The sequence below is a fragment of the Protopterus annectens genome, chromosome 5.part0 (genome assembly GCF_019279795.1).
Source record: "Protopterus annectens isolate FY-2018-M chromosome 5.part0, PAN1.0, whole genome shotgun sequence".
In the NCBI taxonomy this organism is placed as follows: Eukaryota; Metazoa; Chordata; order Ceratodontiformes; family Protopteridae; genus Protopterus; species Protopterus annectens.
Genome location: NC_056735.1, coordinates 1,643,380,539 through 1,643,395,872, shown reverse-complemented (window position 1 = coordinate 1,643,395,872; position 15,334 = coordinate 1,643,380,539). Strand labels below are relative to the sequence as shown.

The 15,334-nt window shown below is 40.5% G+C and overlaps 1 protein-coding gene across 1 annotated transcript in view; it reads right to left on the bottom strand.

Annotated features, from left to right (window-relative positions):
• The window catches only part of URB1 (URB1 ribosome biogenesis homolog), a 1,941,236-nt gene that overhangs the window by 661,084 nt on the left and 1,264,818 nt on the right, over positions 1-15,334 (bottom strand). Inside the window, exon 24 of the mRNA XM_044071429.1 lies at positions 2,417-2,603. Within this exon, the coding sequence (XP_043927364.1) occupies positions 2,417-2,603 (187 nt within the window). The remainder of the gene's footprint in view (positions 1-2,416; positions 2,604-15,334) is intronic.

The following is a 15,334-nucleotide window of genomic DNA, read 5'->3' as shown; positions in this document are numbered from 1 at the left end:
AAAGGTATAACACATTTAACTGAAGTATAAGCAATGCGAAATAGATATTATTTTCATTTCTCTCTCTCTATCTTATATATAAGATGTGCTGTTCACTTTAAAACAAAGCCTATATTCTGTCTGCATTTTTATCTGAATAACCCTACAGTGCCTGAAAGTGCATTCTACCTTTTTAAAGTATTACAAGTAATAATTCATCATCAGTATGTCATTTTGCATATAGCATTTTACTGTTGGTGCATTCTATATTCCCGATATAAACTCAACATTAATTTCAAAGTTAGGCCACAGATTTTAAATTATTTATTTTGTCATAATAGTTAACCTGCTCTGTAGGAAATGGGAAAAGTATACTCTATACTGCAATTTTTATTAGGAATTTTGCTGACATTTCTTACTTGCATTTTATTAATTTCTTATCTGATGAAATAAAACTATTTTTCCTCACACTGTACCAAAAAAATAGGGGATGGGTTCAGAATCATCAGAACTTATGAATAATTAAAAGATTCTAGTAATTAAAGCTTTAGTGGCCAATTACTTGATGATGGACAGATACATTAAAATGTGCTATCAAAATCTTATAAAAATGGTATGCTTTGGAAGTCCCGTAGTGTTCATTCCAGGATCAGATTGAATGCGCCTCTCTCTCAATTTGGACACTCCCTTTTAAAAGGAAAACATAAATAAAAATATGCCTTTTGTATCAATAACAACTGTTTTGTGAATTTGTTTCTCTTTAATAATGTTGGTAAGTGAATACTGGTCCAGAAAAGTAAAATTCCTTACACTAGGTCTAAGCAGTCTATAGAGAGTCACAGTCATCTTGGGTGTTCTAAAGAGCAGTCACAGACTGAGCTGGTGCTGTGCTATCCATCATGAGATTTCCTTCCTGATGCAAGAGAAAGGTGAATACTGATCCCTAGAAACTAGGTGTGCTGAAATCATCAGTTTCCAATGTGGAGTTTCCTCATGTGTATACAGGTTACTGCCACCATCAGAATTCAATAACTCTTGCTGATACTGATTCCTGCTGAACAACACTGGCAGTTAAGGATCAGATAAAGGACCTTATCCACTGGAAGGGAGGCTCTCAGGAGGTTCATGTCTAGATATACCCCCAGAAAGACCATTTTTGAGACAGTTTTGATTTCTTCCGGCTGCAGAGAGAGAGAGACCGGTCCCTGAAGCAGTTCAGGGTAAAGCCCAAAGTCTTCATATTCCCTTCATGGTGGTTGTATGAGACAGTCACCTAGATAGTGATTTATGTGAATGTATTTTGTCTTGCAAAAATAAACTACTAGAGACAGGCATTTGGTAAACACTCTGGATGAATCAGACAAGTCAAAGGGCAAGAGGCAGCTCAACCAAACCTCACTCTACATCTCCTCCCTCACGTCTCGACAAATAGCAAGCACTGCATACAGCTGGCAAAAGGGCTAAGGTCGCAACACTGGCATCTCACCCAAAACAGATCAAAATCAGTTATGTATATAATATAAACCCAGTTATTTGTTTGCCTGTTTACTGAATAACTGACAGTGACTGGAAGAACTGATGTGCATTTTAAGTGAAGATCTTAGAAGAAAAGCTGCAGTAAGAAAATAAGAGAGAACACCATTAATCATGCTATGATAGACAAAAGTAAAATGTTGTAAATACTAATTACTGAAATGCTAAGGAATGATGGGAGAAATAAAGGAAGGCGAGTCAAAAATGTATCTCACAAGAGCCTTTAAGCAGCTGCCCTATACCAAAGTAGAATGCAACAAGTGCTGTACTGCAGTGCAAGAATATGGACTATATCAAAAATTCAGCTAGTTACAATAATTTACAAAACAAATGTTTAACATAAATGAATGCAAAGGATGACTGAATAATTAAATTAAAAAAAATGTACAGACTGAATCATATCTCAAAACAAAAGTTTTGTTTTATGCACTAGAGTGTTCTGCAATTACAAAAATACATGCACAGGTATCCACAGTGCCCCTGCTCATATGGGAATGAATGGGTTAGGCGGGGGATGACTGACTGTCAGAGGGAGATCAGCATGAGGAAAGGGAAAAAACAGACACACCCACACATACATACATACATACATATATATATATATATACATACACACACACACACACACACACATATATATTAATCAAAACACACATTTATACAGAGAGAGAGAGTGAGACACCACACACACATTTATACAGAGAGTGAGACACACAAACACACCTCTATCTATCTCTACAAGAAATCTTATCATAAATTTATAATAGGATGAGTATGAAAAAAAGGAAATATTTGTAGAGAATGTGGATACAAAAAATATTTTTAGACTTCAATTCCTTACGTCAGAGAAACTGTGTGCATAGCTCTAAAGTTACAGCAAACACTATACTCTGAAATTTCTTACCATTAAGTCTGAAAGATGGGACAGCATGGATGCCTCTGTTTTCTTCAGCTCATCTTCCTGTTCCTTATTGCTGTTATAAGTAGACACCAACCACCTCAGACAGGCTTTGAGTAAGCTGTTTTTCCATAAATCCTTCATTTCAAGTGAGCCTTCTAATGCCTTTGCAATAGGATCGGATACATCCCACCTGTGAGGAAATGTTGTTCTTTACTATTGTCCATTTGAAAGACTACTTACACATAAATTATCTGCTTCGTCATAAACTGTTGTGATTAAGCAACTCAGTCGTTCAAAATGATGAACATATGAATACATAAAAACTCAATTTGTCATTTAATCCATGTCAGTGTTACTGGGGAGATATAGTCTATTCTGGCATTCAGTGGGTTCAAAGCAGAAAAATAATGTTGGACAAGAAGTTAGTCTATCACAAGAAGCATACACATTCGCCCATGGGTACTACCGTTAACAAGCACGCTCACACACACAATTTACATTTAATTTACATTACCACCAACTCAACTATGTGGGGAAAAAAACAAAGCAATGTACGCGGCAAAAACCCACACAGACAAACATACAACATGCAGACTCCTCAGGGAGGACCCCACAGCCAACAGTCAGACTGGAGAACCACTCTTCATGATACAGTGACCATTACCACCATGTCCACTGCACTGCCTCTCAAACTAAGTTTTGGAGAGATTAAATAATGGAATCTGAAATACTTAAAAAGAGTTTTCTGAACATTACTATGAAAATTAGCCGATAACAGGAGGTACAGCCTCATTCTCATGTGTATTTTGGGAATGGGGGTGTTGCTCATCCCACTCATAATCTTCTGTTTTTAAATAACATTCAAATACAAAGCACTCAAAAATTCCTAACCTTGATTGCTCAGTTTTGTTAAAACTTATAACTGAAATAAGGATTAATGAAAGAAGTGACTTCTTGTCAACATCATCAAATAACCCCTTGTGTACTTCATCACTGCAGTGGTAATGAAGTCAGAGATTGCCAAAATTCAACTCCATCTGAAATTTTATTTTTAAATGGCTGTGTGGAGTTGCTGACATAGAGAAAGCATTTAGCTATTAAATAGCAGTGATGGATATGGGCTAGGATATGCCCTTACACCTCTGGCTCATTTATAGACAAAATTATACAATATAAACATTTTCTTCCTGCTTTTACTGTTATTAGTTAGCTACAATTTAATCAAAGAACATTACCTTAAGAAATGTTTTGGATATGGCTGGGTTTGTCGTGGCCCATTTGAACTCAACTGACAGTTTTTTTAGGTAGATGGCAAACATCCTTAAATGTAACAAATTCCAGGGTCACAGTCCTTGAGGTAAATTATCCATTCAGTTTCCAGGCCTTAACTAAATTGGATCTGATTGGTTATAACAGATTGAGCAGCTACTGCTTTTATTTCCATTTCTGATGGATCCACGCTGTGAAATCCTGCTTTATATTATTACTCTATGTATTTCCTCTGTTTTATTGTTTATCTGTGTTAAGCTGAATAAAATACTTAAAAAAATCCATTTGCTTATTTATTTTACATTTGTTGACCGGGAAAAGTCTGACTGAGCTACAAAAATGGCCCTTTTTCAGCGGAGACCAAGGAAGAAAAGCTCCAGGAATATTGTACAATACAATAAAAACAATTACAGATACAATAACATTTTTTATTGATATTTGCAACATTGTGCAAGTTTCGAATATTTATATATTATGATTAGTAATGCAGACTATGTGAGAAAATGAAATAGAAATATTCTCACAGTCTTAAAGTATTAGTACTATAGAGACATTAGGTACTTTTAAGAGCTGATTTATGGGAGGGATATAGGCAGGGAGAGGTTAAGCTGAGGCATAAATAATGTAAGTTAGAAAGAGACAGATAGGCATGGTCAGGAGGAATAGATGTTAGTACGGAAGGGAGTAGAGCAAAGTTTGGGGTAGTGGTTAGTTTATGGGTGGATACAGTTTATGGTGGGTGAGTACAGAGGCAGGACCAGAGTAATTTTAAGTGTTCTTTGGCAGCCGCAATGAATTTGTTAGGTTGTTTTATTAATCTAATTTGAAGTGGAAGCTTGTTCCATGCAATAGTAGGGTGACACCTATAAAGGGTACTAACCATTTTAGTCCTAAGTTTATGAATATACAGTAAGTCTTGGTCAGAGATGCAAAGTAATCTAGTGGGGGAGTAGTGAGATATAAAGGAGGATAGGCTAGGGCCATTTATGAGAGCACACTTATAACTACAGCTCAAAATCTGAAGAAAAAAAACTAATATGGTGTGAGAGTTGTTGCCACTTGATCTTCTTTAAATACACACCCTCTTCATACCTCCCACCTCTGAAAATTACCAATGGCATCACCAGTGTTTGTATTACTTATTGGCTTTGCAGCAAATTTTGAAATTTTAAAATATGCAGGTTTTCTTTTTTAGGCCAGAGCCTTTTCCAGATCTCCAATGACAGTGAAACCATACAGGAGTTTTGGAATGAGACGTAAATTTGCTAAGGTGATTTTTGAAGACAAAGTTCAGCAGTTTTTAATAAGGTAAAGGACACCTAGATTTTTAAGAGTCTCCTTTACCATAGCACTGCTATGTTCAGTAAATGTGAGGTTCAACAGTAATACTTAAGTATTTAATTTACTATCTGGATGGCAATACTGTTTATTATTATTGGAAATGGGAAAGGTGTGGTGCCTTTGAAGCTGAATATCACACATTTGATGGAAGCCAAAGCCACCATTTTAAGCTTAAAATAATACCACTGAACCCTAGTGGATTTTTTCCTGCGGTTTTCTCCTGGCCACAGTACAGGCAGCACAGGTTTGAGGACCTTAACAGATACCCCTGCAACTCTATCTGTCTGGAAGCCACCATTTTAAGCTTAAAATAATACCACTGAAGTATGTGTCCCAGGAAATAACTATTACATAAGCTAATATTTTAATTAATGCTACACTTTATAAGCACAACAAGAATTTACAGTGTTTTTTTGCTAGTCACCAGGAAAAGCAGACCCCAGCAGCTCCTATCCTTTCTCTTTGGTTACCCACTATACTCATACTGTTTCTGTGTATATTCTCCTGTTCTGCACTTTACCCTTCCCTGAATTCATTGCTAGCCTCACTCATAATTGCCTTTCCTAGTGCACCTGCCCTATTTTACTGTCTTCAGACTCTTACATATTAATTTTTTTTTATGTTTTGCCCTGCTTTTAGCTGCTAGTAATACCGCTCTCTCCCCCTGCAAAGCCCCTCTCTATTGTAGCTTATTTTAACCATACAGCACTGGGTTTCCTTCAAGTAAATCTACTTGTGTAGCTTGAGGCCAGTGTCCTTTTGTAAGCTTACTTCTGCTCATACTTTATTTCTTTTTATTTTATTTCTGGTGACTATACCTTTAGAAACTTTATATCCTTGTCTCTCACGCTAGTTTTTCACTATCTTTTCTGATTGTTTCTATGACTTCATCTTGACCACGGTGCTAGCCCCGCTACGTTCGGGCTCATTTCGCTCCCCTACCCTACCCCCATTCCCACACACCCCATTACAATTACCTTTATACCTAACTATCCCTCCCCTTCCTGTCCCACTGGCCACTACAACTCCACATCCTGCCTATTGCCACAACCACCTTACTATTCTGTCAATCTTGTCAACACCACTTCATCTATACCACTGCCTCTCTACCTACTCTATCTGACCATGTTTTATTCCAACATGTATTATTTTCTAATATCTTCTACACTACTCCTTATTCTCTCTATCTCCACCTCTTACCATTCCAATCTCTCTGACCCACTCCTATGTTCATCAACTTCTCACTCATACAACATATATCCAACTACTTCATCTTTTACTATCTCCCCTAATCTCTTTACTACCTCTATCTCAAGTCTATATAAACTATCCATAATACAGGTTTTTAAACCTTCCCACAAAGCTAAGTCAAAACTATACAAACTCCATCTAGCATCTACTACACACACTCTCCTCACTAAAAACCTACTTTGTTCTGGAGATATCCATCCCAACCCTGGCCCCCTCTTCTCTCCCCAAAACTACCTCTACACTGCCCCCATCTTACTCCTCTAACAGTCACCAACCCCAGTCACAACAATCATCTCCATCCAAATACTTAACTATTTACTCATTGAATATTCAGAGTCTAGCAAATAAAGTCACTGAGCTGCATTCATGGATAGCTCTCAATACCCCTCACATCCTCTCCCTATCTGAAACCTGGCTCAAGCCACACATCTCAAATAGTGAAATACTCCCACCAGGTTATAATATCTTCCGATCTGATAGACCTGTAAAAAAAGGTGGTGGCGTGGCCATCCTCTACTCAAACATTTTTAACCTCTCACCATACCCTTCCCCAATTTCTGACTTCCTCCCAGCTGAAATCATCATCCTTAACTGTCATCTGAATCCCCACAAAAAACTTGCAATTGCCTCTATCTACCTTCCTCCTGGTAACAATCTGCCCATTCTTGAAAACATCCTATCCTGGCTCTCCCACAACACACCATATGTGACACTTATCCTTGGTGATGTCAACATTGATTGGTCCAAACTCACAACTGACTCCCCCCAACTCAGTATCCACCTACACGGCTTCCAACAACTTATAACATCTCCCACTCGCTTCCATAAAAATTCCTCTTCCAGCTCCATCATAGACTGGATCCTTACCAATTCCCCCCACCAATACCACAATCCCACCACCTTACCTGACTCCCCTCAGTGATCATCTCCCTACCACCAGCTTAAGACACTACTCCCATATTCCTAAACCCCACCTTATCAAAGACTGTCGAAAACGATCGACTTTCAATTCATCCCAATTTAACTCCATTCTCCACAACATAGATTGGTCCATTCTAAAACACCTCCCCCTAAACGATGCTGTAAACACTTTCAATAGCATCTTCATGAATACTCTAAATTCCTTAGCTCCCTCTAGGAAGATCAGTGTAAAATCAAACCATGCTCCCTGGCTCTCCAAAGAGACTAGGTCCCTTATGAAACAAAAAGATCATACTTGGAAAACCTGGACTAAAACTAAACAACCACCTTTTCTTCAAAAATACAGGCAACTGAGGAACCTTGCAAAAAAACATAAAACTAATGACAAAAAGTTATACTATAGCTCTGCTCAGCTTAATAACAAATCCATTCCTCAAAAATGTTGGTCAATTCTCAACAACATCCTCTATCCTGGAAAGCCCTGTAATCCCTCCCCATACCCTAACTTTTCCGCTCAGGAAATAGCTACCCTCCTGAATAAACACGTCATCTCTTCCATCAAAAATCTGGTAACCTCTAAGCCAAACTCTACTTAGACACCCACCTCTCCAAGTCCCACTAACACAACTTTGTTTTTTTTGAGCCAGTTCCCATTACTTACATCAAATCTCTACTACTCAAGCTAAAACCTTGCTCTCCTTCCACTGACAATCTATCTCCTACATTCCTCAAACTTGCTGCTGACTCAATTGCCTATCCTGTATCTATACTAATTAATCGATCTATTCTGGAATTAACTGTCCCCACCCTTTGGAAATCTTTCTTCACTATCCCTCTTCATAAAGGTAGAAACTCCACTGACCCCTCAAACTACCGACCCATTGCCATTCTGTCCCCCCTCTCCAAGATATTAGAAAAATATATTCACTCACAGCTTCTCAATCACCTCCTCACACACCACTTACTTACCCCTACCCAACATGGATTTCGTCCTCACCACAGCACCACCACTGCCCTCCTCTACTTCACTCATATCATTGCAGAGGCCCTAGACAACAATAAACTCATTTCCTGTCTCTTCCTAGATCTCTCCAAAGCCTTCAATACTGCCTCTCATCCTCTACTACTATCCAGACTCGCAAATCTCCACCTATCCCCCTCCGCATTTGCCTGGTTTAATAGTTAACTATCTGGCAGGGAACAATCTGTCAAATGGCTCTCATCCTCCTCACCTTTCTTTCTCATCTTCACTGGTGTTCCCCAAGGTTCCATCTTGGGACCTCTTTTGTTTAACATCTTCACCAATGATCTTTACACCTCATGTAAAGAATCCTCCCTTATTCAGTATGCCGACGACTCCACACTTATATCCATCTCAAATAACATTCCTGAACTACACTCCCTGACCCAACAGGCCCTACTATCCACTGAACAATGGCTCTCTCACAACCCATTGATCCTAAATCCCAAAAAGACCAAACTCCTACTTTTCCTTCCCCATTCTCTTTCTCATCACAAAACCTCCTTTTTTATTACATCTTCAAACAATACAAATATCCAACCTGACACTCACAAAACTCCTAGGGGTCATTATTGATGATGAACTCAAGTTCAACCTACACATACTCCAATGTATAAAAAAACAAACCAGAAACTAGGTCTGTTATATCAGAACAAAAAATTCCTAACCCCTGAATCTAGACTTACCCTGGGCCAGGCAATCCTCCCCCCCTCCCTCTTATATGCCGCCCCAGTTCTTACCAATATCCAGGCCTCCACTTAAACTGCAACAGACTTTCCATAAAATAGCCAGATTCATTACTAACTCCCCTGACTTGAACTTCCCCAGTTTCTGCTATCTTATCAATTTCATATGCTACACTCTATTCTTTATAAACCCTCTTTCTGTCCATCTCTATCTTCCTTAGTCTCCATCTACATACCATCCCGGACCCTCCGTACTTCTAACCAACAATTACTTGATATCTACCACCCAAAAAGGTCAGTAGGCAAAGTACTCTACAAACACTCCCTTGCTCATGCTTGGAACAAACTTCCCCTTGACCTATGTTCAATCTCCCACACCTCACACTTTAAAAATGAACTAAAAGCTTATTTTCTCAATTCCAGAACCTGCCCTTGCCATGACACTACCTAGTCTTCCTTCCCTTTATGTACCCTCAAAAGGACCATACTTAGTACCTCATTACACCTCTCTCTCCAATGTGTCTACTATGCATTTGTACAATTTTATACAAACAAAAAATGTTAATTGTTGACCTATTGAACTATATCAATGTAAAATTGTTACTTAGCTTCTTTTCAATGCAACTTTAACTTTATGCATGTATCCCAACATATGTGAATCGTTTTGCTATAACTGCTATTATATCAATATTGTTTAAAATTGTACTTGTTTTAAAATGTATTACTGGAGCTTTTCTCCTTGGGTCTCTACTGAAAATGGGCCACAAGCCCAGTTGGACAAACCCAGTTAACAAATGTCAATAAATAAATAAATTTGCATTCTGTTAATTTAACACAAGCTTTGAATTCTGTGGCCATGGCAGTAATGTGTTAGCTGAATGTTGCAGACGGTAGAGAAGCATAATTAGGCTTGAGGTGATGCACACAATTGTGGCGTAATCAGTGTATTGTAAAAGTCTTGAGATCATCCGTGTAAATGAAATTATCATTTACAAAGACTATGAAGAGTAAAAGATCAGGTGTGGGGCATACCAGCGTTTAACATTTTGTAGAGTGGGGAATTGTTCAAGATCATTTCTACCCTTTAAGTAGCTTGTGAACCAATGGGCCACTGTTGGGGTGCAACGAAGGCTAAGTAGTCTTCATAACAGTATGGTATGACCGACAAAGTCAACTGATGTGGAAAGGTCTGTAAAAAGAGTAGCACTGATTTATACTCTTTTGAATGTAATTGATTATTTCAACTAGTTCTGTCTGGGTGCTGTGGCTGGGGTGAAAGCCATGCAGTGGTCTGATGATCTTGTGAGTAGTAAGGTAACTGGTTAAATGAATAGCATAGGATCATAGGAAGTTACTAGGCTATTGGCCCTGAGGCCCTTACAAGCTTAGCCAGGAATTTAGCCCATGTTCCAACAAGCCAGCACCCTATGCCACTGTCCAGCAGGGACATAAGTGGAATCCCAGGGGTGTATTTTCTGTTCCCCATCCGGTCATCCAGGTTGCGCTTAAAAAGGTTTAATAAAGTACTCTGCTTTACGTGGAGAGGGAGTCTATTCCACAAAAGGGGGGGGTCTCTGGGACACAAATCTATCCCAACAAGTCCTATTGATGTCACAGACCAGGTTGAGGTCTCTCGTGCAGGTTACTCAAGTGGAGCTTGACTTGTGGATATGCAGCAGTAACATCAGGTCAGCGTCTGAGATTGCTATGTATGCTGGACAGAGGTCACCTCTGAGGAGTCTGTAGGAGACTGAGTAGAGTGACAGGGCTTTTAGCCCATCTGTGTAGGGTAGATGTTTGAGGCCCTGGATTCTCTGGCTGAGGAATCTCTGTGGTCTCTCAAGCTGTTTGTGAGGTACATGCCAAAAAAGGGCACTGTATTCAGTAATCGGTCTTACAAGGAAAGAATACAGGGATGTTATGACTACCTTTTCCCTGGATGAGATAACCTTACTAATGAGGTGGGCCATGTAGAAAGTTTTCCATACAACGGAGGCAATATGGTGGTCAAAAGTCAGTTTGCCATCAACCTGGGCTCCCAAGTCCCTCACAACTGATTGTGTGCTTAGTGCCTTATTCTCAATGTGATAATTTGTGGGGACGTCATTCTCCCCAAAAGGGATGATGATGCATTTTTTGGCATTCAGTTTGAGGCCATGTTTCTGGCACCAGTCATTTATTTGGGTGAGACCCTCTTGCAGGATGTCCACATCATTAGGAGAAAAGTACAGTTGTGTACACTTACCGTAAATGTAGATGTTCGAACGTATTCACTGTTGCAGTCATCACATTTGGGTTATCTGTTTGCAGTAGCCCTCAGACGGCCTGATTATTAAAGTCTTGGGTCTTGCGTCGGTTGCTGTCTCATCTTCCGTGACGTCAGGTAGTCAGGAGTATAAAGCATGCAGCCAACACCATTACATCAGTTTTTCTTGCCCCAGATGTTAGGTGCCCCCCTAATGGGAAGCAATTAAATATATAGTTACACCTCCAACAAAAAAGCAAATACACCAAAAAGCTTTTAAGCATAGCAAAGGAGAGTAAAGGTATAGCCAAAATAAGTCAGGGGGCTGGAGGAAGGGTAACCAGGACTGCAACAGTGAATACACTCGAACATCTACATTTATGGTAAGTGTACACAAGTGTACTATGTTCATGTTTCACTGTTGCAGTCATCACATTTGGGTAGATTACAAAAGCTAAGGATGGGAGGAGGCATTTAGATAGCATTAGGACCAGCTATAAGGCCCTGCAAGACTGCAGTGGCAAAGCCACCTCTGGAGTTAGAGAAAACTGGTAAATGGTAACGCTTATTGAAAGTATGTAGAGAACTCCAGGTAGCAGCTTCTAGGATGTCCCTGGTAGGTACACCTCTGAGAAAGGCTGTAGAGGTAGATGCAGCCCTGGTTGAATGGGGTCTAATCCCCTGTGGGACAGGTTTTCCATAGTGCTTATAGCAGAAATGAATGCAATGGCCTATCCATTTAGAAATGGTTTGCTTTGAAATAGCCTTCCCCTCTGCCCCTGCAGCAAATGCCACCAGCAGTTGTTCAGATTTCCTTTGGGGTTTAGTCCTGTCCAAGTAAAATCTAAGTTGTCAGTGCACATCTAAGGAGTGCAGTATCCTTTCCCCTTTGTTCTGTCGATTAGAAAAGAAGGTTGGCAAATGAATGGACTGATTAAGAGCCATACTGGACACCACCTTAGGCATGAAGGAGGGATTGATCATGAGGAACACCCTGTCCGCATGAAAGATGATGAAAGGCTCCACTGCCATAAGGGCTTGTAGTTTAGATACCCTTCTTGCTGAAGTAATTGCTAAAAGGAAGGCCGTTTTCCAAGAAAGAAATTTTAACTCTGCACTTATAGCTGGCTCAAAAGGAGGAAGAGTGAGTTTTTCCAATACAAAGTAAGGTCCCAGGCTGGAGTTGGGGCTCTCCTGGGTGGTCTTAAGTTTTTGGCCCCTCTGAGGAACTGCTTGAGCAGTGGATGAGAGAAGATGGTTCTGTGTTGTAATGAGCTGAAATGGCTGAGGCATGAATTTTGATGGAGGAAAAAGAAAGGCCCTTGTGAAGCATCTCAGTTAAGTATTGAAGAATCTGAGGCAAACTGGGTGCTGCTATGCTTGAGTTTGGTTCCAGGCACAGAATCTTTTCCATTTTTCAGCATAAGACATTCTAGTACTAGGCGTCCTTGCCTCCAAAATGACAACACTTGTTTACTGAGGGATGGTAATGGAGAGATTAGGAAATTAGCCAGGCTGCCAGAGTCAGGCTTTGAAGCTGAGGGTGCAGAATCTGGCTCTCCTGCTGTAACAGAAGGTTAGGGGTCTGAGGCAGGTGCCATGGAGCCAGCAGTGACAAACTGTGCAAGAGGGGGTACCAGTGTTGGCATGGCCAATCTGGTACAATCAGTATCATCCTTGGTTTGTCCTGTTTGATCTTTAGTAGTACTTTGGAGAGGAGAGGCAGAGGAGGAAAGGCATAAACTGATAGATTTTTCCAGCTGAAGGACAGAGCATCCACTTTCCAAGCTTGTTTGTGGGGAGTCCTTGTGCAGAATTTGTCCAATTGGTAGTTCTGGGGGGAAGCAAACAGGTCTATATCTGGGCTCCCCCATTTGTTTATCAACATGTTGAAAATCTTTGGTTCCAGTTTCCACTTGTGTGGGTCCATGAGATTTCTGCTGAGTTCGTCTGTCAGTGTATTTAGATTTCCTGGCAGGAATTGAGCCTGTAGATGCACTTGGTAGCTCAAGGCTGTGTTCCACAGAGCCATGGCTAGTCTGCAGAGGGGGTAAGAATGGGTACCCCCCTGCTTATGTACCATATAACAGTGGTGTTGTCTGTCCTTACCATTAATTGTCCTGGAAGAATGTGGTCCTTGAAGGCTGTCAGAGCATTCTGTACAGCTAACATTTCTTTTTGACTGACATGCAGATGCAATTGACATGGGTTCCATTTGCCCTGAATGCACTTCCCTGCCAGGTGAGCCCTCATCCCCCCCCCATGCACAGTCTGATGTGTATGTTGTTAGGGTTTTGGCGGCAGGGGGTAGAGTGGATAGTAGTCCCTAGTTTTGGTGGCAGGCCTCTGCCCACCAAAGGAACTCTAACTGTAGGCAAGGTATGATAGGGATCATTGCTTCTAGATCCTGAGAATGTTGACACCATAGGCTTTTTAGATACCATTGTAGTTTCCTCATATGCAGTCTTGCATATGGAATTAGTAGAATGCAGGAGGCCATGAACCCCAAGGCTTGCAGTATTTGCCTTGCAGATAGCACGGTTTTTGTGGCCATTAGTTTGAAGTAAGTTGTCAAATGAATTTGTTTCTCTGGCGTGAGGAAAGCCATCTGGGAAGTTGCGTTCAAGCTTGCTCCCAAGAATATAATTTGTTAACAGGGTACCAGATGTTGTTTCTTTTTGTTTATGGTGTACCCCAGACAAGTTAGCACCTTTTATACAACTGCCAGATGATTCAAAAGTATGTCCTGGCTTTCTGCCTGAATTAGACAATCGTCCAGGTATGGGTATATTTGAATACTTCTTTGCCTGCAAAATGCAATGACTGGAGCAAGGCACTTTGTGAATACCCTGGGCACAGTAGATAAGCCAAAGGGCAGTGCAAAGAACTGATAGTGCATGTAGCCTGCTTTGAAGCGTAGGTATCTTCTGCAAGATTCCCTGATTGGGATGTGCAGGTAGGCTTCTTTTAAATCCAGTGCTGCCAACCAGGCATCTTTGCCTAGCATTGGAAGTAACTGGTGAAGAGTTAGCATCTTGAATTTTGGAATCACCAAAAAGGTGTTTAATATAGAAAGGTCCAGGATAGGACGCCAAGAGTTGTCTTTTCTGGGTACCAGAAAAAGTCTTGAGTAGAAACAGTGTCCCTTTTCCTCTTCTGGTACAGTCTGAATAGCCTTTATGCTTAAGAGACAGAGTACTTGCTTTTGAGCCTCTGCCCACTGATTTGGGGGTAGATCTGGTCAACTGTTTGGAGTTGGTAACGTGTGGAAGTGAAATCTGTATCCTTGGTAAACTATATTTAAAACCCATTTGTCCTGGGTAATGAGTTCCCAGTTTTTTGCCTGCACAGCAATCTTTCCCCCTAAAGGAGCAGTCAGTTGACAAATGCTTCGAAGTTTTAATGTTAAGTCATTGAGATAGTTTACCATAGGGGGGAGTCTTACTACTCCCTGATTTGGAAGTGGGAGCCTCCCACTGTTTAGTCCTGTGCGTACCCTGGGACTGAAGCCTGGGTGTTCTGCTGGTTCTGGGTTTGGACTGAGAAGGCCTGGAAGAGGCAGGAAAAGACAAATTCTTAGAGGGCCAATGCCTACTAAATCTTGGAGGTTGCACTTGTAGGAAATCCTTAACAGTTTGCATAGATTTAGCTTTTTCCTCCATCTTTTTAAGAACAACTTCTGCTTTGTTGCCAAACAGGCGGTCCTGAGATTTAAGGGAGCATCCAGCAATTTAGATTTAACATGATCTGGCAAAAATTGCTCCTTAAGCCAAGCAAGCCTTCTAAGTACAGACCCAGTGACAGCAGCCCTGCAAGATGCCTCAAGTGAATCAAAACCACATTGCAAAGTATGCTTTCCAACCTGTTCAGCAGAATGCATTAAATCCTGTAAATCCTTATTTTCACCACAGTCAGGAATGGACATAATTTTCTGTTTAAGCAATCCAATGATATGATGCTGATACTTTAACATATGAAACTGGCAGTTTAAGGCCCTAATGGCCAAAGTTGCAGAAGTGTATACTTTCTTACCCCATCTATCCAGCGCCCTGAAGTCTCTATCAGAGGGGGTAGGATTTTTGGCAGTAGTAACCTTGATGCCCTTGGATCCATGTGAAATAATCTCAGGATCCGCAGTAGGATTTTTAAAAAGAAACTTGTGACAGTCAGGAACCCTGTAACATCTA